General features: G+C 36.0%; 1 protein-coding gene and 1 long non-coding RNA gene across 2 annotated transcripts in view; one reads left to right on the top strand and one right to left on the bottom strand.

Annotated features, from left to right (window-relative positions):
- Nucleotides 1–13,328, top strand: part of LOC107836222 (uncharacterized) — a 14,600-nt gene extending 1,272 nt beyond the window's left edge. Inside the window, exon 2 of the long non-coding RNA XR_001662084.1 lies at nucleotides 13,283–13,328. This is a non-coding gene — a long non-coding RNA (uncharacterized LOC107836222). The remainder of the gene's footprint in view (nucleotides 1–13,282) is intronic.
- Nucleotides 1–24,468, bottom strand: part of nfatc4 (nuclear factor of activated T cells 4) — a 27,959-nt gene extending 3,491 nt beyond the window's left edge. Inside the window, exons 1-12 of the mRNA XM_007551998.2 lie at nucleotides 24,029–24,468; nucleotides 22,748–22,983; nucleotides 13,811–13,977; nucleotides 12,159–12,674; nucleotides 11,050–11,225; nucleotides 9,672–9,834; nucleotides 8,563–8,663; nucleotides 6,431–6,532; nucleotides 4,834–5,021; nucleotides 4,608–4,748; nucleotides 3,204–3,259; nucleotides 1,212–1,338 (exon numbers count right to left, since the gene is read on the bottom strand). Of these exons, the coding sequence (XP_007552060.1) occupies nucleotides 1,212–1,338; nucleotides 3,204–3,259; nucleotides 4,608–4,748; nucleotides 4,834–5,021; nucleotides 6,431–6,532; nucleotides 8,563–8,663; nucleotides 9,672–9,834; nucleotides 11,050–11,225; nucleotides 12,159–12,674; nucleotides 13,811–13,977; nucleotides 22,748–22,934 (1,924 nt within the window). The 5' untranslated portion in view covers nucleotides 22,935–22,983; nucleotides 24,029–24,468. The remainder of the gene's footprint in view (nucleotides 1–1,211; nucleotides 1,339–3,203; nucleotides 3,260–4,607; nucleotides 4,749–4,833; nucleotides 5,022–6,430; nucleotides 6,533–8,562; nucleotides 8,664–9,671; nucleotides 9,835–11,049; nucleotides 11,226–12,158; nucleotides 12,675–13,810; nucleotides 13,978–22,747; nucleotides 22,984–24,028) is intronic.
- Between the last annotated feature and the right edge of the window lie 2,391 nt (nucleotides 24,469–26,859).

The raw sequence follows: 26,859 nt of genomic DNA, 5'->3' as shown, positions 1-26,859 counted from the left end.
ATTATTATTATTATTATTATTGTTATTAAATTAGCATTACTTTGCACTCCTAACCATTCCTGCAGCAACTTTTAAAATACATTTTAATATTCCAAGAACTTTTAACAAAGTAAATCAACCATAGAAAAAGACCTAATTCCGTCTTGCCAGCACACATTAAGCAGAAGGCAGCGTTCCTACAAATATCCCACTTTAAAACTCCAGACATTTCCTGCCAGCATCTGGACAAATTTAAATCAGGAAACATTTTTAACAATTGGAGATATCTGGGCTGGTTCATTCTAAATTTAAAACAGATTTTTCTAATCAATTGATCAATTGATCAATTGATTCAAGTAGATGTAAAAGGATCTGGAGGCCAGAAAGGAAGTGGCGTGATGTTTGAGTGAGTGCGACTTAAGAACAAACAAGATTCATCAGATGGAGAAAAAAATAAAGTTTTGATATGACTTAAAATAAAGATCATCAAGTAAAAAAGTCGAAAACTAGATTTTTCCATCTTAGAAAACTAAATATGAACACTCAGACTTTTTTCCCATACAAAATTTTCAGTTTTTCTCACTTGTCCAGACTTGAAAATAAGTCTCTGTAAAGGCCTCTGTCCATACAAAAGATGTTCATCACATTTTATCCACAAACTAATTCTTAGATAACGAGATTTTAGATTGGTAATTTCTGCCTATTTTGAGCTGTTTTAGGGGTTCCTGTCACTTTAAATTGAAATAAACTGCTGGCCACGCCCACCAACTCAAAATTTAGACTTGCATGTGAAAATGGATGCAAACAGATACACAATTACACAACCATACATCTTTGAAAAGCAGAAGTGGGGCATTCTGGACAACCAACAATAATACAATAAGTGGTTTCTGCATATAAAGTGAAAAACAAACACTTATCTATTCCAGCAGCCATTGTACAGCAGAAAAAAACAGCTGACAGTGTAATTAGGAGTATAACAGCCAATGTAAGATAAATAATAAATAAACCGAGACTGAAAAAACAAACTGCAACGAACCTTCACTCAAATGCAATTACGAATTCTAAATGTAACACAAAAAGGAGGACAAAGCGTGGAATTAGACTGAATAGATCGGCCCTTATTGATCGGACATATTGTCACCGATATGAATATCGGTCAGTGCGTCTCTACTTAATTAATGGAGCGTTAGTGAAGTTACAATGAGGTAATAAAGCCGCGAGACGCTCACCAGGAAGGTACTTGAAGCAGTGCGTGCTGCTGCGCTTCCTCTTCCCGTTGGAGACGTACAGACTGACGGACACGGGTCGACTGACAGAAAGGTCGCTGTAGGCAGGAACCCTCACACACAGCAAACACTGCAGCAACAAATACACACATATGTAGCTACGCATTATGATACGCTGTTCAAATATATAACTAATACAGAGAATAAACCTTAAACATATTGAATGAAAGTTTTAAAGTGTAAGATTAAAGCCTGAAGACAGTTGAAACCAGATATTTACATTCGCTACATAAAAAGACACAGACACATTTTTTTCTTGCTGTCTGAAATTAAATTAAACCAAACTTTTTTTTATTTCAGCTTATTTAGAATTACCAAAGTTATTTCTATTTGCTAATTTTAAAATTTTTTGAGAATTTTTTTCAGAGATATTTTCTTGAAAGTTTCCACAAATTCAAAAGTTGACCTACATTTGTATATACTTACCTTCAGTTTATTCAGTGTATGTAAATATCTGGTTTCAGCTGTGTATGCATGTATGTATATACCTGAAAACAGATAGTTACACACACTGAATAAACTGGAGTTAAGTGTATCTATACAAATATATAAATCAATCTTGAGTGTCTATAATTAAAAACTAACTAAATATCATAAAAGTATAAACATTTTTGGACATAAGCACATCCTTTCTGTCTTCTTGGTACATTTCCATTAGAGGGAAAAGAATGGACTGAAATGCGAGTGACTAATTTTTAAACAACATTTTGTTAATAGTTTTGCCTTTTTTATCCATTTAGTTCCTACAGATGTGGCACTTTCAGCAAACAAAAGAACGATTTTAACAGGCTAATCTGGCACATTAGACTCCATGTTGGCAGAGTCTCAACCACTGAGGCTGTGCTGTGATTTAGTTTTATGGATCTGATTTCATGCTTTTCTACCTACTGCTTAATAGTTAAACTATTGTTTCAGACACAAATTTGCTGCTAAAAGCCAGTATGGACACATGAAGAACTGAACCAGTAAAGAATGCATTTACACTCGCTTTTAAAAGTGACATGTGGTGTGGATTTTCTGCAAAATGTGGGCAGATCGACACAGATTACCAATAATATCGATACCAGATCAGTATCAGTATCAGATCAATGCTTTAGTGTCAGATTCCCTCTTGATATTTTAATTTATTTTTGCATTGTAGTTTCTCAATTCGACCTCATTATTTATTTATTTATTAGTTCTCAAATTAAAGTTTCTTGCACTTTATTAGAAATAATGCACACAAATCGTGTTAGTGTTTTATTAAAAATGTTTTGGAGACACTTTTAAGCTTTGTCCAAATTCTCTCAAGGTAATTCATATTAAAAACCACCAAAACACCCAAAAGTCAGAAGTTTGATGATATACCATGTAAACCACAAATAATAGCACAACAATTTTCATACTGACGATTATTATTTTTAGGGGAATTTTGTTTATACAGACATTATAATCAATCTGGTTATGATTGTATTTGGTTTCTATTTTCATTTTATTTATTGTTTTGGTTGTCGATTTTTTAATTTGGATATATAAAATATTTTCCAGTTCCAGTGTTTTTGTCACAAAACTAAAGATTATTGGTCTGGAACTTGCATTATAAAGCCATTATCAATATACTATTTGAAAATAATCACAAAACAACAATATTATCATTTATTGCAATAATTACTGGGTCAATTTATCACTATTTATGCACTGCAAAGTGGTGTAAAGAGGTGGCATTGCTGCCTTGAAGCAAGAAAGTCCTAAGTTCACCACCCAGTCTGCTATTTTTCCACAAAATGTTGCAAGCTAGCAATCAAGATGGCAAACCTGATGGTATCAGATTGTCTTTTATTTAATGTATCCACATTTCTGTTGCTTATATTCAAATCTATAACGACATAAATATAAAAGTATTCCCTGGATGGATCATCAACAGACATTTAAACTGAATGAGAGTCGTAAAATTACCTCGTTGCTGTTGTCCCGGTCAACATGCGCCTCCTCCTCCCACTGTAGTTTCCCATCTGATGTGCCAGAGCAAAGAGAAACTTTATATTTGGTAAAATACATTTAATTAAAAAAGCTTGGGATTGATGAAAAAACAACAAAAATAACTTAGAGGCCTGAAACATAAAGATTTTTAATCCAATAAACATCTCACTGAGTATATCTGTACTCAACATCAACAAATACAGCAAGTAATAATTTTAGTCTGTCTTTAGAATAAAATATTAAATCCACATTTTTGGGATCATAAATTCACAGAAAAATATGCTTTAATGCCAAAGGTAAAGAATATTGTTTTTTTTTATATTTGTTTCATGGATAAACTTTTAAATGTAGCATCTCGTTTTTGAGGGGTTCTTACAAATATAAATGTAAACAATAGTACAATTGTAATAAATCCAAAATATAATAATAGACATCTAAAAAATAACTTCATAGCAGAAGTAGGAGTACTTTTAAACTCCTACTTTTAGGAGTAGGAGTACTGCTATGGAGTAGGAGTACTGCTATGAAGGAGTAGGAGTACTGCTATGAAGTACTCCTACTTCATAGCAGAAGTAGGAGTACTTTTAAATGGTTTGTCGAAAGTTATATTCCCTCCAGTTATTATTTAATTAAAAAACCAAAAACTAAGATTGATTTTTTCAGAAACATAAAGTAGCATTGCATCATTACTATGCATATTGATATCCAGATATATCTACCAATGAGATCAAACACCAAGTGTCACATTCAGATTGAGTGACATCAAATCCTGAATGATGAGGAATATACAATAATTGCAGAAATTATAATTATTGAGAACTTTAAATAAATGATTTCAGGGCTTCTGCAGGTTTCACAAACACTTTTAAAGATATTTCTATAACCACTATAAATTAAATTGAACACCTGCTTTACAATAAAAGAAAAAAAAAAGAAAAAAGGAAAGAAAGAAAGGAAAATAGCATATTTTGTATAGCTGAAGTGCCAAGCTTTTTAGCTCAAATTGCACGTAGCATCGTACAGGATAGCAACAGAGGTGTGCAAAGTGATAATCTACACCTAGCCAGCTAGCTAAGGATTAGCAGCTAATTAGCGGTAGCCTCAATAAGCTTGAGTCGCAGAACGTAATGAAGATGTCTGGGTGCGACTGAAACTTTTGCCTGACAGAAAAGTCCGGCAAGAAAAAAAATCTACATTGAATATTTGAGATTAAATAGTCCAGCCACGACAAAAATTTAAGTTATGTGATTACCTTATTTAAGGCTAGCTTAACATTTGACTGTGTACAAAATAGGCCAGGGTGTATTTGCTTATTTATTTAATTTTATTTCATAATGTTTTCTGACTCTACGTAATTTTGGGTTGGTGTCAAACTCATACCGGTGCCTCTCTCCATGAAGAGGACTCTGGAGATCGGCAGGAAGTTGGTACCGCTCAGCAGCAGCTCCTCGCCTCCCTCCACCGAGCAGGACGTGACGCTGACGGACTCGATGACAGGAAGCTCCTGGGCCGACCGCTGAGCTGAAGCGGCAAACGGACAAACGTTGGCCTCTTGTTGAATTACAACAAAGTTTTAAATTCAGTTGAATTTTGTGCAGCGTCTTACAGCATTCAATAGGCAAAGAGGCGACCTGCAGAGCCAGGACGCGCCCAGGAGGGCCCACAGGGGGCGCTACAGGGAGGTGAGTACGAAACACCAGACGCACGCGAGTGTTTTTCCTCCCGACGTCCGTTTCGCCTTTTCGCAGCTCGATGTCGGAGTTTCTCAGTTTCAGAATTCCAGCGCAGTCGATGCTGAAAAACAAAGTTGTTAAATGTTTTCTGAAGTAGAAGAAACTTCAATCCTTCATAAACGATCTTATGTTTATTTTCATCACGATAAAAATATCTTGACAGCATCTTCACATAAATTGAAAAAATAAAACAAAGAAATTTAAAAAAGACAATTTTAACTTCTTTTATAGGTAAGGAAATTCAGACATAAGAGGAAAAATAGGATTTAAACTTTTACAATCATCTTTCTTCAAATGTGGACAATTGAGGTTTTGGAATATCTTAACAGAAATGCAGAAATATTCTTTGACTGTACTCTTTAGAGAAAGATATAAGTTAAAAAAACTCAGAAGCAGCAGATTAAGTCTAAATGTTGAGCAGTAACACAAAAATCAGGCACTAAAATTTTGCTAAATTTGAGCAAATCAAGGCAGATATAAATATTTTTTTAAGTCTCAGAAGCTAAATGCAGTTTTAAATTTGAAGTGAGAAGAAAAGTCTGTCCAAAACAACTTAGCCCTACATGGAAAAGTAATTGCACCCTTATTAAACAATAAATTAGCTTTGATTAACCAGATTTCATTTGAAAAGCTTAGCTTAATTTCAGTTTTTCATCTGGGCTTGGTTTCTGACAGATAGTGGTGGGCACGCTTCAGCTAATATGCTAATACCGTAGCTAATTTTTCATCTAGCGCCTTAGCTAACCGTGAAAACACTTAACGCACTTAGTTCCCCTATGTAACTGTTTTTTTCCCCTAAACTCTGAAGTGATACTGTACATGGCTGTTTTAGAAGCTTTCATTTGAATAAAGTTCAGCATCTGTGTTGAAGTTTTGGTTAAGTAGTTAGATGTTCATATTCATGCTCTTATTTTGAAGTGGTTGTACGCAGTACTGTAGTTCCTTCTCTTCTCCTGACATTGTCCACTTGTGGTGCATTGCAGACATTTATTCTGTATTAAAGATGTAGTAAACAGTTTAAAATCTACCGATATGCTCTCTGACCGAAGGCCTGCTCCTGTGTTCAGTTAGGCAAAATTAGCAACAGTTAGCAAAACTCAACAACTAAAAACTGAAACCAGAAGTGAAAAATCTGTTCCAAAGAATCACTTTCTGTGCAGGTAGACATGCAATAACAGATTTTATCCTGTTTAGGGGAATATACTGTTGTAACAGTTGGTGAGTTGGGTATTAGCTTTAGCTTCTGCTAAATACCATACTGGAAAAGCACTTTAGCTTTAGCATAACTAATGCTAATTATTAGTGCTTTTGGGTTTGAGCAACTAACTTTTTAGTTGTCGATGTGCACCACTGCTGACAGACATGAAGAATAAAGAAATCTTAAACATAACCTGCCTGACAACATGAAGTGGGCTAAAAGATTTGAAACAGCAACACAAACCAGATTTAAACGCTTCAATTCGTACTCACAGGGCGGTCATGTTGTTCTCTGGGTTGAGCGGGATGTCCAACAGTTTGGTGCCTGCCTGGACGCTTTCATGGCTGGCGGTTCCGACCATCTTCCCGGTCACCCTACACAATGAGAAACATTTAAAATTAAGAGTCCAAAAACTCCAAAGAATGTCGGGTACATCACCTTACCCAAGATATTTCAATTATCTGTTTCCCTTTGAACATTCATTTGACAAATATCAAAAAAACAAATGAAAATACTCTTTTTTTACATGTTAGAGGGGGAAAATCACTGCAAAAACACAACATTTTAAGAGACAAGACATTTTTGGTCTTGTTTTTAGCACAAATATGTTATTTCGCTTGAAATAAAACAAAACTAACTTACAAATAACTTTTCAGCAAGATAAAAGAGCTTGTTTGAAGTCAATAATTCCTTAATATTTATTATTTAAAAACATACTAGTTTCATAGACAAATTATTTCACTTATAACAAGGCAATTTTCTCATGTTATAATCTGCCAGTGAAATTTCCAAAAATTTGTCTTAAACATCTCGCAAAGTAGAACCCATGATCAAACAAAAGCTGTAAATTCAGAAGTTTACATGAATCTTATTTAGTCTTTGGTAGAATTGCCTTTAAACTAAATGACATCACTGCTAAAATACATATTTTACCAAGTATTTTTGGTCTAGTTCCTAGTGCAAATATCTTAGTACACTTGAAATAAGACAAAACTAACTTCCAAGTAACTTTTCATAATGATATAGGAGCTCATTTTAAGTCAATTAGTGCTGATTCCACTGGCAGATTATTTAACCTATAACATAGTCAAAATGTCTTGATAAAAGTGAAATTATTTGCCATTGGAACAAGACGTTTTTCATCAATATTAAAGATTAATTGACTTAAAACAAGCTCCTTTATCTTGCTGAAAAGTTACTTGTAAGTTAGTTTTGTCTTTTTCCAAATCTACTAATATATTTTCACTAGAAATTAGACCAAAATACCTTTTAAAGACATATAAAATAAGTTAATCTTTCATTGTAGTTGAATGTATATTTTCCTGTAACATTTCTAGACTAACATGCACCAGAATTATGACAGATGTCTGACGTCCATGACATAAAAGTCAGATAAAATGTGACGTAAACGTGTAGTATCACATATTCGTTAAAAAGTAAATTTCTTCTTCATCACTTTAACGCCTGGATCCATAAATGATCATAAATTAAATTATTTCTGCAGCAAAGCCTCAGGTACTTCATTACTGTTCACATGTTTATTCTGGCTTTCTAAATATTTGTAATCCAACTAAACAGTAAGTATACTGTTATTAAAAACAACCAGTGCTTGTCCTACTTAGACGTTTTAAAAAAATCTCAAATGAGCTTGAATAGTAGCTGTGATGTCCTGAATTCATCCTGATATTTTTTATTATTTTATTTTTTAGTCTGATGTTTGTATTTAGAGCTGAGAGAAAATGGAAGGAGATATTTCCTGGCGGCAGAAAGCGATTCGTTACGCTGCATTTAAAGCTGCAGTCAGATGATGCATCTTGTGAGGAGGTTTAGATTTAATTAATTGAAAAAGAAGCATGGAGATAAATTTGTTCTCTCTGCACCAGGGTTAAGATAGTTTTGGGTTTTTCATCATAGTTTAGTTTCATTTCATTGTGACTCTTTGTTTGTCAAACTCAGTTAGTTTTTAGAGTGCGTTTGCTAGTTTTTAGTAGTTGAATATAGTTTTATTGTTTAGGCTTAGCTTAGTTTTTATTAGTTATAGTTTTTCATACCTTTGTTCATTTTTATTAATTATTGTGATTGTGTTAATGAATACCATTTTCAAAAAATAGATTTAATTATTGTTGAACAACAAATTGTATTTGCCGTTTTCTCCCAGCTTCAGTGGTGTTATAAACTTCTAGTCTGGGGGTGGGGGAATCTATTTCACATCTAATACATGGATTCATAAAACATAATATAACTTCAGTATGTGTTAGTTTTATAAATACATGATATAGTTCCAGTTAGTTATAGTTTTTCTCCATCAAACACTGTTTTTGTTTATTTCTGCTAATAAAAAATGTTTATTTCAGTTTTAGTCATTTGTTTGGTTGTAGTTAACTACGCTGACGCTGGTCTGTACCTGTGTATCTGGTAGAAAGGATGAGGCCTGATCGAGCGGTCGTCAGCCGTCCCGACGAAGACCTGCAGCGACAGCGGCTTCCTCTCTACGTATCCGCACAGCTGGACACAGAAACAAACCACACTGTGACGAGAGCAGCAGGAGACACACATGTGACTTTGCTTCATTATCACAAAAACACCGGAAAAAATTTAAGTTCTGCTTAAGGGGGTGGCCAAAGTGCGGCACGGGGGCCATTTACGGTCCTCTGGATAATTCTGTGTGGCCCCCTGCCACAGTTTGAAGGAAATATAATGATTTTTCATTTATTTTAATTTACAAATTTTGGTGGCAAATAAAATCCTAAATTTACAAGAAGGAAATGTTTGGTAATAAATAAGTTTCTTATTCACTCAAAGTCTAAAGTTTGAATTAATTATTATTTTGTATAATTATAGGATTACAAACTCAGACTATTTTTTATGATTTGCATCTTAAAAACCTTTTTTTAGATGCAAAAATTTGATTTGCTGGTATTTTGGGGGGGGGTGATCTGAAAATATGAAAAATGTAAAAAAAAAAAGATTCTAGACAATAAAAAGTCGACTATTTAGATGAAAAATAGATTTTTGAATCTTAAAAAAACAACAACTATTTTTTGCAATTTATAAAAAATATGAATATATAAAAATATATTTTTAAATTCTAAAAAATATAAACAAAATTTTAGATGCTAAAACGTAAGTTTTTTGCATCTAAAGACCTTTTTAAATATTCAAATGTCTTTTATTTAAAGTAAATAAATGTACATAAGATAAATATAATTTATCACATTTAATAAAGTAAATTTATTAAACGTACTTTATAAGATCTAATAAAGTAAACTAATTTTAATAAATTATATATGAAATTTAAAGTTAATTTAACTATTTACTTTATTAAGGTAAATAATTACTTTATTATTTGAGCAGATAAAATAATAAAAGCCACATGAATTTCTGCATTTAATAGAAGAAAATTACTTGAGTTCTTTGAACTTTCGTTTGGACCCTTCTGGTTTAAATAAAACAAATCTGGAGTAAAATCCCAGTTAGATGTATTTCCTGCAGAGTGAGAAACGTCGGTCGCACCTTGACAACAGGATGTCCAGTTGGTGCGGCTTTGACGGCGCCTCTGCTGCCCTCCGTCTCGTAATGGGCTCGATGGTGTGGCCGGGGTTGCACCTCGATGCGCAGCTCAAACTGGTCAAACTGGGACGGGAGCGGCCAGTCAAGTGGAGGCAAAGCATTAGACCTAAAGGACAGAAGATTAATGTTTTACAGCTGAGAAAAACATAGATAACAGCACCCAGTGTGAGATATAAAGCTACTAAAAAGATTTAAATTAGCACTGGTTGTTTCTGACTGAGTGGTGTACATCTGCAGTTAGAACTGGGAGTACTGGGAGAATGCACAGGAGCTCAATCTTTTGTCTTGAACTGTCGCACTTTTTTTTAAAATAAAAGTTACTAGGGGTGCACTGATTACATACTTTAACATATTTTTACTCAAGTAAAAGTAAAAAGTAGACATCCAAGAAATTTTTGGTTTTGGTAAAAACGTCTACTCAAGTAGTGAGATCAAATTATCAATCACTTAATACTTAAAAATAACATAAACAGATGGACCAAAATGTAAAGTTAAGTGGAAATCTTGGTATTTTAAGGACAAAAATGACAATAATTCATATCAGTAACAAAATAAATAAAATCAGGCAAAACAACTTTATTTCCAAATTAGTTTCTTTCAATAAAAAACTTCTGAAACTTTAACAAAAACTGCACATGTGTGTCCGTGTCTGGTGAATTTTTGGCTAAAACATGTTTATTTTTCACTCAGTGGGTAGAAAATCCAGAAATTTTACTCAAGTAAGAGTCGAAGTAAATTTTTCCCAAAAAGTTACTCAAGTAAAAAAAGTAAAAAGTACAGTGTTGTAAAAATACTCCTAAAAGTAATTTTTTTCCCAAAAAGTTACTCAAGTAAATGCAAGTGAGTAAATGTAAGTAGTTGTTAAGTAAAAGGTTGAGAGGTTTGACTGACAGACTGGCCCACCAGGTNGTTGAGAGGTTTGACTGACAGACTGGCCCACCAGGTCATTTAGCATCATTTCAGACAAAAAAAAATGCTATTGGCCAAAAATCTGAATCTTCAAGTGAGGTTTTTAAGAGATCGGGCAGAAATCTGCAATCTGTGCACCTATAAAACTTGCGTACTGCAGCTTTAAGAGTGAGAACGTGTACATGATTGTTTGTTTCTTTCTTGCCCTCTGATGGACTGGAGACCTTTCCAGGGCAGCGGCGCAGAATTTATGGTTTGATTTTGACTATTTGAGATCAGATTTTAATAATTCTGGAAACTCTACGCTGATACAGGGTGGGCACACTTCTCAAGTGTCTTTTGGTTGTTTTTCAGTTTGAACAGAGGACATCAGAACCCCTCACTCTGGTTTTTATATAAAATGTGTTCCTGCCTGAAGAGAGGACTGTGGGCGCTGGCTCTGGTTCTGCCCCAGGCCAGGGCAGGGGGAACTGGGAGGTAGTCCATTCCCAGAGACGGTGGCTCTCTCCTGGGCTGCTGGGTCTCCGGCAGCGGACAGGGGGAGCTTCGGCCCAGACCCGGTTCCTGGTCCACTTCTCTGGGAGACAACTGCAGCGAAACACGTCTCTGTTTAACAGCTGCTCTTATTGGCTGCATTTACACTACAAATATCTTGGTTTATATTCTGCTAATGTAAAAAAGCAATTATGGTGTTTCCATTAAATAAATTAAAATCAAACACGATTAAGTTTGTTTACACAATACGTCATTAAAAATAAGGGCAGGATTTACAGTGACATGAGATAAATTCATATTTCAGCTCTCTTCATTTACCAGCCAATCAGAGTTTGAGCCACAAATATTTCAGAATTTTTTCTAGCAAATTTCTTGACTTTTAAAACTCACAGGGAGTTTTTTTTGTTTTTTAATTGGCGTGTTTCTGTTGTAATTTGTGCAATTGATCATTAAATGGAAACCCAGTTGCTTACTGTGGCATATTAGGACCACTGTGTTTAGGAAGGAAATTAAGGGAGGAGTGAATTTCTGCCAAAAAGCTCAGAAATTTTGAGATTAATCTCAGAAAATTACTAGAAAAAACAAGGAAGTCTGAATTTGAAAAATCAAAAATTTGCTAGAAAAAATTAGACATTTTTAGATCAACCTCAGAAATTCTCTCAAAGAAAAACAGGAAATTTCTGAGCTTTAAAAGTGAAAAATGTTCAACTTTTGATACTTTTCTCAAAAAAGTTTGAGATTAATTTCAGATTTTTTTCAGGGAAATTTTTGACTTTTCAAGCTTCCCTGAGCTTGAAAAAAATGTGTAAGATTGATCTAAAGAAAAATTTCTGACTTTTTTTGGTGAAACTTTATTCCTCTTTTTTTCTATATTTTTAGAGCAAAACCGTTTTAGTACAAAACATGTTATTTCGAAATTGACATGTTTGCATAAAGCAAATTTATTTTCATACTTTCAATTTGCACAATTTTATGGCTAATGGAAATACAGCTAATTGTTTTCTCATAAAACAACCGAACTTCCACCTGCTCCAGGGACGTCTTCCTGGTTTTCTGCGGGATGTTGAGTTCACAGCTGCCAGGCAGCACCTGCGACTGCGAGGCGGACTCTCCGCCCTCCAGGTTGCATCCCTGCAGGTCCTCTGAGTAGCTGCTCCTCCGTGAGATGCAGGGAGACGCCAGAGGAGAGTTCCTGCGCTTCTTTCCTCCTGGGGAAGTGGGCCTGGAGGACGGGGAGAGTCCGAAACCGACATTGCCCTCGTTGAGCTCCTCTTCCTCCACCAGCAGGGAGTCGCAGCTGGATGCGGGGCTGAGCCAGCCGCGGGACGACGGGCTGGAGGCGGGGCTGGGGCTGAGGGAGCCGGGGAACCGGTCACGGTAGGAGAAAGGGTCCAGGAGGGGGAGGTAAAGGCGCTCCCTATCCCAGCCGCCGCCGCCGCTGCCCAGGTCCCAGTAGCTGGGGACGGGCGGCGCCGGGTCATCCTCCGGGGAAATGGTGGTGATCTGAATGCTGGGGCACTCAACCACACAGGACTCCGACACCTGGACGAATGTAAAAATATATAAGTGTTTGTTTTTGAAATAAATTTAATTTACATCAGAGTTCAAAATACATGGTACAGTACATTACATGAGTGAAAAGACACAGAAAATAAAAAGACAGAAAATATTGTGTTTTAATGAATGAACATTATTAACTGTGTGTGTGTGTGTGTGTGTGTGTGTGTGTGAGTGAGAGAGAGAGAGAGGGAGTGCGTATGTAAGCAATGATGGCAGAGGCATGATACTATGTAACAGTACATATTTTAGAATATTTCTGCTCTTAATGCATTGAAAACTGAAATAACTGCTTAGATAAAGAAAACTGGCCAATGAAATGTGTTCCCCTATAAACTCCCTTCAATATATATTTTTTAAAAAGTCACATAAATTAAGAATAAAGCTAGACAGCATTCACTGATCAGTTATGCCTATTTTGAGTTGCTTTAGGGCCTCTTGTCACTTTAAATCCAAATAAGCTGCTGCTGGCTACTCAACATTTACAATCGTACAAGAAAACGACTGCAAGCAGATGTGCAATTACATGTTTGAAAAACAGAAGTAGAGCCTCCAGCGCAACCAACAAGAATGCAGCAAGTGGTTTCTAGAAGGTAAGTCAACGATAAAACACTCGTCTTTTCCAGCAGCCATTGTACAGCATATGGCTGCTGGAAAACCAGCTGACCAAACATGCTGGAACTCTGCTTTGGTTGCTAAGTAACTGGGCTAAAGTTCCGCTTGGGTTGCCAGATAACTGGGAAGTTTTTGAAACGACTCATTTTCCAGACACCAACAATCAACTTATTACCAAAAAACGATTTGATGTATTTTTTAAAATTTTTTTTAAGTGCTTGGATAAATTTTGGGGTGGAGTCATGCTTTCAAGGTGTACGGTGACATTTGACCCTAAAATCTGCTGATTTATGAACTCATCATACCAAGCAACGTTTTTCCAATCTGGAATTGTCTATTTTTGAAGAGATTGTGTAATTTTTAGCCTTAGTTTCCTATTCTCAGCTATAAATCTCAATAAAAGTTAGACAAAAATCTTAAACACTATAAACAGAGTGTGGAGCCCTAAGGAAAGCAAACCAGTTAAAAAGTTTAGTTTAGTGAGTCATGAACTGTCTTCGTCTCACCTGAACAGAGCGGGCCGGCAGGCTCTCATAGGTGCCGCTGAACTCTCTGACTGCGGCCCGTCGGGGAGGCGGCGAATGCATCCCTGCCCTCTGATTGGACGAGGGTGGCGGGCTGGGGATGTTGATTGAGTGTCCTGCATGAGCAGTGGCTAAGTGGTTGTCCGTACCTGAATGAATGAAAAAAAAAAGAGCTGTGAGGTTGAATATAAGGAAAAAATGTGGCTTGGAAGACCAAAAGGGACAAAATTAAATAAATGTGATCAGGGCTGGCCAAAACCTTTATGAGGCCCTGAGCAGATCTTGATTTGGGGGCCACTCTTACCAACATGTCAACACCAGATACTTCATCATATACCTACTTTTATTAGTGTCATTTGTAATTAGCTTACCACATACCGGTGTTATTATGACCTTTTATTTTCACCCTAAAGTAAAGACGCTCTAATTAATTTGCAGTTTGAAATACAAAGTGATATTTAAGTGTGGCATATAAATTTAACTATTTAAAAGTAACACTGAATTTACAGTAAACAAGTTTAATGTCTTTTGTTTTTAAAATTTGGAACAGATGTGTAAAATGAACAAAACATGCAAACACTGCAAAATTAAATCAAACAATGCTCTTGGGAGCCCCCAAGTGGTGTTAGGGCCCTAAGCAGCTGCTTATCTCGCATACGCCTTGGGCCGGCTCTGAATGTGGGTATCTGTTCCTGAATGAGTGATTGAAAAAAATGAACTGTGAGGCTGAATATATGGGAAAAAATATGGTTTGGAGGACCAAAAGTGACAAAAATAAATAAATGCATCCTTAAATCAGTATTTAAATGTACCATTAGATACATAAATGTCTAATTAATTGTTAAAATAATTTAATAGACAATTATAATTTTTTAGATGTTATTAAATCATTAAAATGGAAACTTTTGGTAACTGGTGCAGAAAAATAATTAAATACATATTTAATTATTTCATGGGTCTTGTTCTTGTCCATTAATTCAGAGGTGCGGGGCCGTGGGCGGGGCTTATTCTTATAGTTAAACCCCACCAGATTTACAATCGATTCTTCAACTTCTTTCCGCTACATAGTCTGGGAGACAGTTTCCTGCTGCTACGTTGTTGCTAATAGTAAAAGTTTTCCAAAGATCCGCCATGATTTTCAAAGAATCAAGCTAGGCTAACGGAGTTGAAGAGTGTTAGCCTCGTCCCTTGACTTTAATTATATGTTTGCATTTAGTGATTTATTGGCATATTTAATGAATTTATTGTGTATTAAATGTATCAAACATTTATTTATTTAATGGTAAATTCGATTAATTATTTAACAATTAATAAATTTTGTCACTTATAGCCCTCCACATGTTTACAGACATTTTTTTTAGTTTTCACTGGGAATAAAACTCAATTTAGTCTGTGAACTTTTGTTATATATGTATCCTCTATTTTTTCCTCAAAACCTCAGTCTGTATATTTGTGCTGGTTTACTTCTGTTGTTTTGGTTTGAGATTATTTAAAAAAGGACACATTAAATTTCAATCAAACTCTTGTAAACAAAATTACTGATATAATTAAGATTCATTTTTCTACATGAACATGCCTTTATCATTTATTACACATTAGTTTCCCTCAATTTGCAGTAATTGTTGCCGTATGGAAAACACACCCACTGGGGCTTTTTAAAGCAAGCCAACAAAAGCAGTGGACTAAACTGCTTAGCCTGTTTTATTACGATTATATCAATATCATAGGCTGGATTTATTTTTTTATTAAAATAATGCAGCTGATTGTCCTGTGATAACAGGTCACTTAATCCTTTTATTGTTTTTATGGATTAAGAAAATTAGCCTGTAACATTCAAGTGGGGTTCATTCCAGCTATTTTTGATTTTACAGCAGTTTTTATGAGAACAACATGATCTTATAAGTTATTCAAAGACAGATAAACGACTACCTAGACCTTTCTAATTGAACCACCATCTGGTGAAATAAACCTCAGTATAATGACATAAAACAAACAATCGCCAGGTCAAAATGAGTTTTTCAAACTTGTGGTTTGTGCTGAGAGGTTATTTTTTTAAAAAGAAAAAATTAAGCTAGCTTTTTAAAAGAAACACTGCAATAATATTTTACTTTCAATAAACATTTTTAAAAGTGTTTTATGTTATTATTCGGACATGAACTGTATGTGGGTTTACGAACCTTGACCCATTTCTTTTAGCTACGTACTTTGTGCATCGTTATGGCCTTTCATTTGCTAGATGCTCAGGAAAAGTCAACCAAGATGAAATACTGGATATTTCATCTTGATTGATGCATTTTCTTAACAAGATCCTTTTGATCTGAGGATACAAATGAACTGATTGTGTTTCATAAATGTCTGTTTCCTGAAGTACAGCAGTAAATAAAAAGCTTTTTCTTTCAAAGAAAACATTCAGGCCAGATTACAAAGATTACAACTTTATTAAACAATGTGTTTTGGTGAAACCAAACTTTAATTTTGGGCCACAAATCCAAAAGGTATATTTGACCCAAAAACAACACAGAACATCACCAACAAAACACCAAAACCCACAAGAAAACATGGTGGTGGTGCCATCATGATGTGGGGATGTAATTCTGTGTTTTTATTGAGGTGAGTGAAAATATGAAAACAGTAACAGAATGTGATGAAGTGAGGTTATCCCCTCCAACTTTTTCAAATCAAACATTTGTGCTGCAAATTTTTTGTTTGTGCTGCATTTCATTTAAGATATTAATAAATGTTTAAATGTTTGGAGGTTATCAACAGTCAACTCGCCAGTCCACATTTACAAAATCAAACAAAATATGGTGTCCATCAGCTGTGCTACATTTGTGCAGCAACATTTTTTGTTTGTGCTGCAATCGGTTTAAACATATTAATAAATGTTTCCAGGTTATCAAAGGTCAACAAAATCAAGTGAAATATGAGATCAGTTAACAATTTTACATTTGTCCAGCAAAGATTTTGCAACTTTGCAAATCAGCCAATCCAGGACCACCATTCATTTTTCCTTGGCGCTGATTGGTTGAACCCCTAAGAGCGTAAATAAGGAAAACTGTTGATGTTAGCTTCTGCAGTAGAGCCAAGATGGCTTCCACTTTTCGCATTAAAGCATTTTAAGGTATAATAGGTGTAGAAAAAGCTCTAAAGTATATATTATATATATAGTCACCCCCAAACTGGAGCAGTGGCTCAAACAGATCCCAGGAACAACATCAAACATCTCAGTCCAGAAGCAGTTCTAGGCCCAGCCAAGATACTGGAGGAACCCTCAAGCTCCCAGGCCTCTGGTAGAGGACCCGAGCTCAGAGGATGAGAGAGACCACCCGCGGAGGGTGAGAAGGGAATTTTTTATATAATAAAACCAAACACTTCAGTGGGAATGTGTGCAATTTTAAGAGCTACTATAGATTTTTTGGAGGGGTTAAAGGTCCAAGTTATACTTTCTATTAAAAATAGTCTTTTTGAGCATGAAAAAAATGGCGTCACGACCAAAATGATAATGAACTCATCCGTTCCTCATTAACAGCTGCATACCAAGGTGCTAGTTTTTATAACCGGCACTAAAAGACATTTTCTTATGCATGTAATCACCAAAAGTTTTTTCAGTTTCATTTCAAACAGCCACCCAAACAAGGCCACAGCCGCGTGGGGCCACACGTAATTCCCGTCTCCCACACGGAGCATCGCAGCGGTTTTTCTGTAATGAGCGAGGCTCCATCTGATCATTGTTGTGCAATGATGGCGGTGAGCCATGCAGGCAAATTTTGGGCAACGTGGACACACAACTGAAACCGCCAGCAAATTACGAGTTAGGGTTTTAAAAAAAAAATCTCTTCAAATGTTTCCTGGCAAAAGAAATATTTCCAAGTGATTAAAGCTGCTGTACTGAGGCAACTTTTTGTTTTAGATCTGGGCGTATGTGTGTGTGCAGACCAGTAAAGTTTATGAGCCTCGAAAGCTTACCTAACACTTATTGAACATAGTAAAAAAGCTATTCTAAAGTACAAAAGATCTTAATAACTGATTTTTTTAAAGCAATGTATACCCCCAACCTGAGAGTTACAGCCCCCTTGAGAGATCACAAAGTATGAGATATTTAGAAATCATAGGCCAGGATTTGTGCAATGAACCCCTAATATGCGGAAGACTGTGGCATTAACAAAAACGCAGTGAGAGCTTTTTAGAAATCAAGTTTTAGATGTAAAATGTCATAAAAGGAGAAGGTAAACAAATAAAAGTTTGAAGTTTGAGAAATAATTGATGGAGATGCACCAATCAGTCAACTGGAGATCAGAACAGGCCGATTTCTCCTCCATCACTTCTCTCACATTTCCATTTGCTTCACTCATTCTCACATTGGTATTTATGTGTGGCACCAAACCCTGAACAAGAATATGAACTAAAAGATAAAATAGATAGAGATGTACCAAAACAAGGGAACAAAACTGGCTGATACCGATTGGTAATGATATTTGGTATCAGTAACAAATTTCTTAGTTTTTTGGTACCAAAAGTACCAAAAAACTAAGAAATGACATCATTTTCTATCTTTAAAATACAGAAAATACATCAAGTACTTGATGCACTCTTCTTTTCTGTTAGATTCATATGTCTTCATGGGGATAAACATATCACTGTTTATTTTAGAGATAGATTCAAAACTATTTCCTCTGTCCAAAAACAATCTGCATCACATTTTTATATGTTATAATCTACAGCAAAGAAGAAAACAATCAGAAACAGCAAAAATTGGAACTTGGTGATGATCAGTGCAACTCCAGCAAATAGAGAGTAAATATTCTAATAATAAGATGCATTTCTAGAGCATCAAAGTCTACTAAAGTCCTTTGATTCAGTTTTTTATGTATATTGAAAGTCACATCAGTGTTAAAGGAATATGATTCGATGCATAACGTCGTACAAAACTACATATAAACTACATACCTCTGTTAAAAAAACATGTTTCTGTTTTATGTGTAACAGTCCTTAAGAAAAATTGAATAAATTAACACTTAAACCAGCAGATTAGAGCTCAAAAATGGAAATGGTTATCAGTTTGATTGGTGCATCGATAACAAATTTATCTGCTCAGTGATTATGACTCCAAACTTAAACATTTGAAATAAAATGTTATTTCCATCTCTAGTGTCCAAAAGAGATTTGGTACTACCTGAAACAATAATCTCAATTCCTCCAGATTATCCATCACAATCCAAATAGAAGATATAAATAATTTAGATTTTGCATTTTCATATTTACCTTTTGAAGTCAGATATTTTGGTTTCTGCAGTTTTGCAGAAGTTTTGTCTGAATTTGCATCTGCTGCTGAGTGACATCAAACATACCAAAAGGAAATGGTATAGTATAATAAAATATAATGTTAAAATAATAATCCAGTAAAAGCTCCATGTTGTTGCTGTAAATTCCCCTTAAATTGTCACGTTTAATTGTGCAGCAGCTCATTTTTGTTTGACGTTAGTTTGCATCCTGTATGTTGAACAGATGCGTCGAGAGGATAAAGTAACGTATGAACCACAAACCTTTCATTCCTGTTTCATTCCCAACATCTAAGGGACTTCGCTCCATATGTGAAATAAATTTGTCTTTGAAGTGTGAATTCACTTGTTAAAATTTATTGGCAGGAGGAATAAACATGCTGAGGTCTTGAATTAAAGATTTCTTGTACTGCTACCCACAAGTACGCATCTGTTTTCTTAATAGATCGATGTTTTATTTCAAGATGTCTGCATCTTCGGTTAATGTTGCTAAAGAAACTGATTATGGGAAATAGCACTGATGCTTAATTTAAAATTGAACAGAAGTATAAAAAAATGTGGCATCAGTAAATGATTAAATATGGCTTCCTTATGAGAAGTTTAAATAAATTTAGCATGCGTAGAGAAGAAGTATGAAGACTTTAAACCTCTAAAACATGAAACTTTTTAACTTAAATGAAGATTTTCTCTAATTACAACAGATAAACCAATCATTTTTTCTGGGCTTATACCAACTTAAGGTTCTGATTAAGTTGCTTTCTGAAGGCTATAACACATAAAAGAGAAGCTTATTTGATAAAGGTATTAATTTTTAATTCAAGAATAAACAAATTAATTAAAAAATTATCTGTATTTATTCCTGCAAGACGACAGTGCTAAATGCACAACCATGCAGATTCACAGAGTATCTGTCCCCAAATAGTCCCAAAGTGTGGCCAAGGGGCCATTTGTGGCCCCCTGGATGATTTTGTTTGGCTCCTCATTTCACAATTCAAGAATGGAGCGATTAATTTGAGATTTTTATAGACAAATAAAATCTTCTTAAACATTTATTTTGGTACAAGATAAGGCTTTTTTATTTTATTAACAATGTTTCTGATTTTATTTATTACATTTTGGTAAATCTAGCAAGTGCTGCCAAACCTTTGCCAAAAAATAAAAAACGAGAAAAGTTTTGGAAAATATTTACTTTTTATTCAATGCAGCAACTGTGCCAGATGCTATTTCTATAACAGTTAGACTACTTTACTTTTTTTTTTAAAATATCATCTATTTAGAATATTATTGGAGAGATTAAAAAAACAGGAAATGTTTTCAGAAATAAATATTTTCAGTTTTAATAATAATAATAAAAAAAAAAGTGCCGACCTAATGGCAAAAGGTTTGGACACTCCTGGCATAACAAATTTAGACACAAATAAATAGTTGAAGATTTTGTTTGATATATCTAAAAACAAAAAAAAAAGGTGAGAAACTGATTTTTCAGTGACTTCCTGATCAGAATAGAAGAGTACACTGTAAAAAAAAGTGTAGTTTTTACAGAAAACTCTGGCAGCTGTGGTTAAAAGCATTTTCTGTAAAAAAGACAGATATTAAGTAACAAACTCTACTAATAAAATAATATGTAGATTAATTTACAGTGATTTAAACCACAGCTGAATTACATTAATAAACTTTTAAGTCTACAACAATTTTAATGTTAATTTTACATTATTTATAAGTTCCATTTTTTCAAAAACAATTAATAAAACTGTAGTTTTTCTACTACCTGAATATTTTTCAGTTTTTACCACATTTGTAATTTTAACCAACTAAATTTTATTATGCTCATATATAATTGCTGTAAAAACAACAAAAACATTTTGTTACAAAGGTTTCTGTGAAATAAAACATTTGTTTTCTACTTTACAATTTTTCTGTTGTGATTTTACATAGTTTTTGAGTAAATTCCACTGCCATTTTTAACAGTGTACCTTAAAACAAAACAGGCAGGTTTCTGATCTTTTGTCAGTGAATCATTTTTATCATTAATGTTTTGGCTTTTGGGTCTGTTTTGGAAAATACTTAGGGTTAAAATAATTCAGTTGCTCCATTTTCAGCAGACGTAGTTTGAGTTGAATTAGGAATACAGCGGGCTCAATAAATCGGGGTTATATTTTTTATTAATAAGATTATTTTTTTGACAATGTGTCCCACTCCATGTGAGAAGCTGTTGCTGAACTGGAGAGCTTCTTTAGTGAAAAACTGCTGCATCCTTAGTGGACAAAAGAGCGTTATCGTAGATCCTTCCTCCCAGAAGATGTTAGACTCTATCACTGCTACCAACATCCTGCTGATATTTATACAGTTTTACTCAATTTAAACAACATTCCTGCTGGTATTTGCTCATCTCTGTTGTTTCATTTTCACATATTGTTGATACTCTGTTGTTGTTTTCATTCACAAATATACATGCATATTTTTACAAATTAAAAAAAAACAAAAACAATTTTCCTACCCAGTTGCTCATTCCTTGGATTGGAGAATGCCATTTTTCATAACTTTGCAATATTTTATGTTATAAAAATACTGTACAGTATATTAAGCTAAATTGTTTTATATTTTTATACCTTTACTTTTGTGTGAACATACATGCCTCAATTGCCTGTCACTTTGCAGCTGTTATACCTAAATTTCCCCAATGTGAGACAATAAATTATATTTCTATTGTCCTTCTCTTCCTCTCCTCTAAAGACCTTTGGGTTAACAATTTGAAAGAATATTAGTACTTTGTATATTTGCCTTCAAAAGTGAAAAAGCTTTACATTTCAGAGCATTGTCTCCTTTCTTCTGCTTATAGCATGCAAAAATGGTGAAACTTAACCTAACACAAAGGTGTTACACTTAAACATTTATGCATGCATCAAAGTGTGCCTCCAACTGAAAATAAAAGTGAAAAACGGTGATTTTTGTGCATTTATGACCTAGAATGTCATTTAATATAAAGAAGAGAAAAGTTTATTCTTCGATAAGTGGCAGGTCGAAGAAAAATAGAAGCAAAAATCAGCTGAATCTGATCTCCTAGCTTGGTGCATCTCTCCTGAACTTCTCCTGCAGTTGCACATTCATGCCTGGGGTTTGGTAATCCAACTAAATGCCAGTGTGGGCGTGAAACAAACGATTGGATACGATGCGTGTTTGTGAGAGTTTTGCGGTTAAAAATGAGAGGGAGATGGAGGCCGAGCGAAAGAAGGGAGGTGCGCTCAGTACACACAGAGGTTGAGGTTCCTTCCCAGATGGCAGCTGTTAACTTTGCTCACACGCACAGCTGATTAGAAACACATTGAGTCTGGGGCCGCACGCACACATGTCCAAACACATGCACACGCGCGCAAATGCGCACAACAAACAGGGAAACGGCGAGATATGCACGCAGATGCATACCAAACCAAAAAACAAAGCCGTTGTGAGAATTCACCCAGGGAAACAGGCACGCATGCAGCCTGAAACACAAACACACACCACATTAGCGGATGCATATGGATGGAGGCCGTCATTACCGTGGATCATGCAACTACACAAACATGCATAAACGTTCCCATGCATTAAGAAAGGTTCCAGCTTCTTTATCTGCAGCCTGAACTGAAATTATGACTCTAACCGAGGTTGCTGGAGTCCAGCCGCAACAGGGCGCCATCACTTTCCTCTTCCCCGCCGACGGAGCTCTCCGGCTCGGCTGTGCGCGCCGGGGACGGCCCCTGGATCTGCCGCTGAGGCGGGTCCTCCTCAAACACCAGCTTGAACTCGAACTCGCCCTCCTCCCAGCCCGAGCCCGGCGCGGCCCCCATCGTCCTCCGGATCAGGACCCAGAGATCCGATCTCAGTCTCCTGCGACTCCTTAAAGGGCGCCACGAAAACAAAATAATAGTAATTAAAAAAAACTTTCCCAGAGGTTTTCCAAGAAGTTTTAGCTTTCTCCCATCAGCGCGTCATTGCGCAAAAACTATCCATCCCCCCTTCTTTTTCTTTCTCTTCTTCTTCTTCGGGGTTTTGCTTCGGGCCCCCTCCAAAAAAAAAAAAAGTTTCTGCTGCTTCTTCTCGCTTTATTTGCAAGTTTATCCAACCGGATGCTTCGCGGTTAGCTTTAAATCATCCTTAAAGAAAAATCAGCAAAACTCCCAGTAAGCATCGGTCTTTAATCCCAGTTCCATCGAGATCCCACGACTCCTTCCTCTGTCCCGTTTGAGGCAGAGAGAGAAGAAAAAAGTTCATCAAATATTTTTGTCGTCCTTTACCCTTAATTGCCTTTGGGTGGGTTTCCCAGCCCCGGCTGCTCCGTTGCTCATTCCCCATAGGACTCTGTATGTGTCAGTCATGAATCCCCCCTGCCCAACCTCCAGCCTCCCTCCTCTGCCTCCTTCTGGGTTTTCTTTCTGTCACATTTACTTCACATTCTCTTCATACAGTCTAGTAATCCGGTTTTTTCCCATCATCATAGCTGCTCTTTTCCATTTGGCGGCTAAATTTTGCGTCAGAATTGGAAGTTTTTCCAGATATTTGGGTTAAAAGCAGAATGATTGTTATTCTAATCATGACCAGGAGGCACGGGGAGCTGCTTAAAGTCTCTCATACCTCCATTTGTAGACCAGCTGCATGGCCACCAGGGCTGCAGTGTTAACTGTCAGTTAGTGAACATAAGAGGGCATATTTCCTGTGGCGATGAACGCAACAACCCCCCTTTTTTTGGCTGTCACTCTTCCCTCTCCTCCCCATTTTCTTTTTTTACTTTGTCTTGATTTTTGTTCTCCCCCTTGACCAAGTCTCTGTCGTCTCTTTTCCCCTCCCTCCTCTTTCTCTCCACCAAAGATCTGTTTCTCATTATCCTCTGTAGTCTGCTCTCTGTCTGAGTCAGGAGAAGAAAAACTTAAATAAACACACTCACTCTTGGTCTCTCCAACATCTCCATGCTCTGACCCCCCTCCGGTTCTCACAACTGTCGGGTGTATGCTGTGCTGGCGTGTAACCGGGGGCTCATCTCACTCTCTGGGTCGTCCTCCGGGGCCTCGGGGTCCTGGATTGGTCTCAAGGTGTTACAGTGTGGTTAGGTTGAAGGGGAAAACTGCAACCAAACAGGCAGACACAAGGATTTCCAAATCCCCCAACAAAACCCAACATCACTAAATCCAAAAATGACAGAACAAGACTGAGACATAATCAGAGGAACTTGTATTTAGTGGTTAGAAAATTAACCATGAAGTTGGCTTGTGCTTTCCTGGAAACATCTGCTTTTCTAGTTTCTATTTGTGGGATGATAACATAACACTATGTAGACACTGTAGAGCAGTGGTTCTTAACCTGGGTTCGATCGAACCCCAGAGGTTTGATGAGTAGGTCTCAGGGGTTCGGCGGAGCCTCTGCCGTGGAGGTAAAGACAGGCTGAATAAAGTCGTGATGACGCCCCGCTTTGCCATCACTTGCTGCAGAACTTGTGTCTTTAATTACTTCAGCAAAGCTCAGTTTTTACCAAATTCTGGAGAAGGACCTCGCTGCAACAAACAGAAAGGGGCGGGGACAGACCAATGACAGTCTCATACCTTATTTGGAAATGGGACCATTGCACTCCGGAAGTGAAGGGGACGCTATTTCCTATTTTATCCGCGGTCTCCCGTTTTAATTTTCTTTTGAGATCTGTGATATAGCTTCATCCTTAGGAAGGAGTTTCTCTCTCAGCATGTATTTGAACTTCTCTCTTTTATTTACTTCAGCGCAGCTCACAGTTTTTAACAATTTCCCTTGCTTTCTGTGTACTTCTAAATCTGCTCCTTTTTCACATCTTTTCGGGCCTGCTACTGCCTCTAGTGGTGTGGTGGTGGTAGCACAACTAATATAAATACATTACTAAATCAGAATACCAAAGTCTTTATTATTTATTATTAATTCTCGCATAACTGGAACCGCAAAAGATAAAGTCCTTTACAAACACCATACCTTTTAATTGCCTTAAGGAAGTAGAGCTAATTAAATGACAAAAACAAGACCTGAAAGTGGTTGCCGTTTCACTCATTGGCCAACCTGTTGAAACTGGCAAATTTTAAATATCTTGGATCATTCCTGGACAGTCAGCTCAATTTTGCTGAAAACACTGGCTACATTTTTAAGAAACGTCACTCTATCTTTTAAGAAGACCCTGTGATCTTGGGGTTACCTAACAAGTGCAACTCGTGCAAAACCTCTAGTTAGTTAGAGGAAACATTAGCTAATATTACCTCTAGTTAAGTAATGTTAGCATTTTAACAATGAGTTAAAATGTTAAAACTTAAAAATTTAACTTAAGTTTTAAGTCATCTCAAGTTTTAACTGTTGAGGGCTTTAGCTTTTCATCTCCTCAGCTGGTTTGGTAACATGAGCTGCAGACAAACAGACAATCTTTTAAGAATACTTGGAAAAATAGTAAGTAAATAGTGGTGAAACCAATAACAACTCTGTCTAAACTGTTTAGAGTACCCATCCTTTTTTTTTTGTCAGTTTGAGCTCATAAAGGCGTTATTGTGTTCCTCTGGTAAATATAGAACATCTATTAGAAGTCATTCAATGACAGTGCAATAATTATTCTTAGCCAAATTAAATGATAACATTTACCTGTAGCATACTAAGTGTTTACTTGATGCACAAATTGTTGATATTATGATTCTATTAATTAGTTTTATTTTATTGTTTTAGAGTCAAAGAAAAATTTCCACCTTGGAAGACTAAATAGTTTAATTATATTTTTTCCTATATATAGGACTCTACCAACAAAACAAAAATGTGGATTATTGCTTGTTTAACAATCCTGGTTATTTGTCTGTGAACCTAATTATTAATTTGTTTGTTATTGACTTTTGCTCAATTAAATTTCTTATGTGTATTTTGTATATGGTATTTTTATTGTTGTTGATGATGTTGTTTTTCATGTCTTATTTCTTTTCTTCCTCTCATAAGTGATGGAGAGATGTTATTTATAATGTATAAAGGTGTTGTTTATGTCACCTAATTAGCTCTACATCCTGAAGAAAAATATGGTATTTTAAAAGATAATTTATCTTTCACATTGCCAGAAATGGCGAAATAAATAGTAAATAATACAATTTTGTGGTATTCTCGTTTAGTGACATAATTATATTAGTTGTGTTACCACCCCCACGCCACTAGAGGCAGTAGCAGGCTCGAAAAGATGCAACTAAGAAGCAGATTTAGAAGTACAAGCTATGGAATTTGGTAAAAGCTGTGAGCTGCGCTGAAGTAAATAAAAAAGAGACGGTGAAATACATGCTGAGAGTAAAACTCCTTCCTACAGATGAAGCTACATCACAGATTTCAAAAGAAAATTTAAACGGGAGAACGCAGATAATATAGGAAATAGCGCCCCCTTCACTTCCGGAGTGCAATGGTCCCATTTCCAAATAAGGTAAGAGACTGACAGTGGTCCGTCCCCGCCCCTAAGTGCCGAGCCGCTGCGCCCTGATCGGTTTAGGTGTGCGTGGTGTAGACCCCGCATTGGCCGCTCCGGCGCAGGAAATACGGCGGCCATCTTGGAGCGGTATACCCTCCTACTTTGCTCAATCAAAACAGCAGAAGATGCCTCAGCACTGAGGGATATTGTTCGGATCTATGGATTATTGATGTGAGGGCTCCACAGACAACATTTCACAAGTAAGATGGACATATTATTGTGATTAGAGTATTACTTTACTGTATTTATGTCCATCGGCGAGATACCAGCTAATATTAGCT

Source organism: Poecilia formosa, unplaced genomic scaffold (assembly GCF_000485575.1).
Source record: "Poecilia formosa unplaced genomic scaffold, Poecilia_formosa-5.1.2 Scaffold45, whole genome shotgun sequence".
NCBI lineage: Eukaryota > Metazoa > Chordata > Actinopteri > Cyprinodontiformes > Poeciliidae > Poecilia > Poecilia formosa.
The sequence above is the reverse complement of the archived record's forward strand: the minus strand, read 5'-3'. Positions and strand labels throughout refer to the sequence as shown.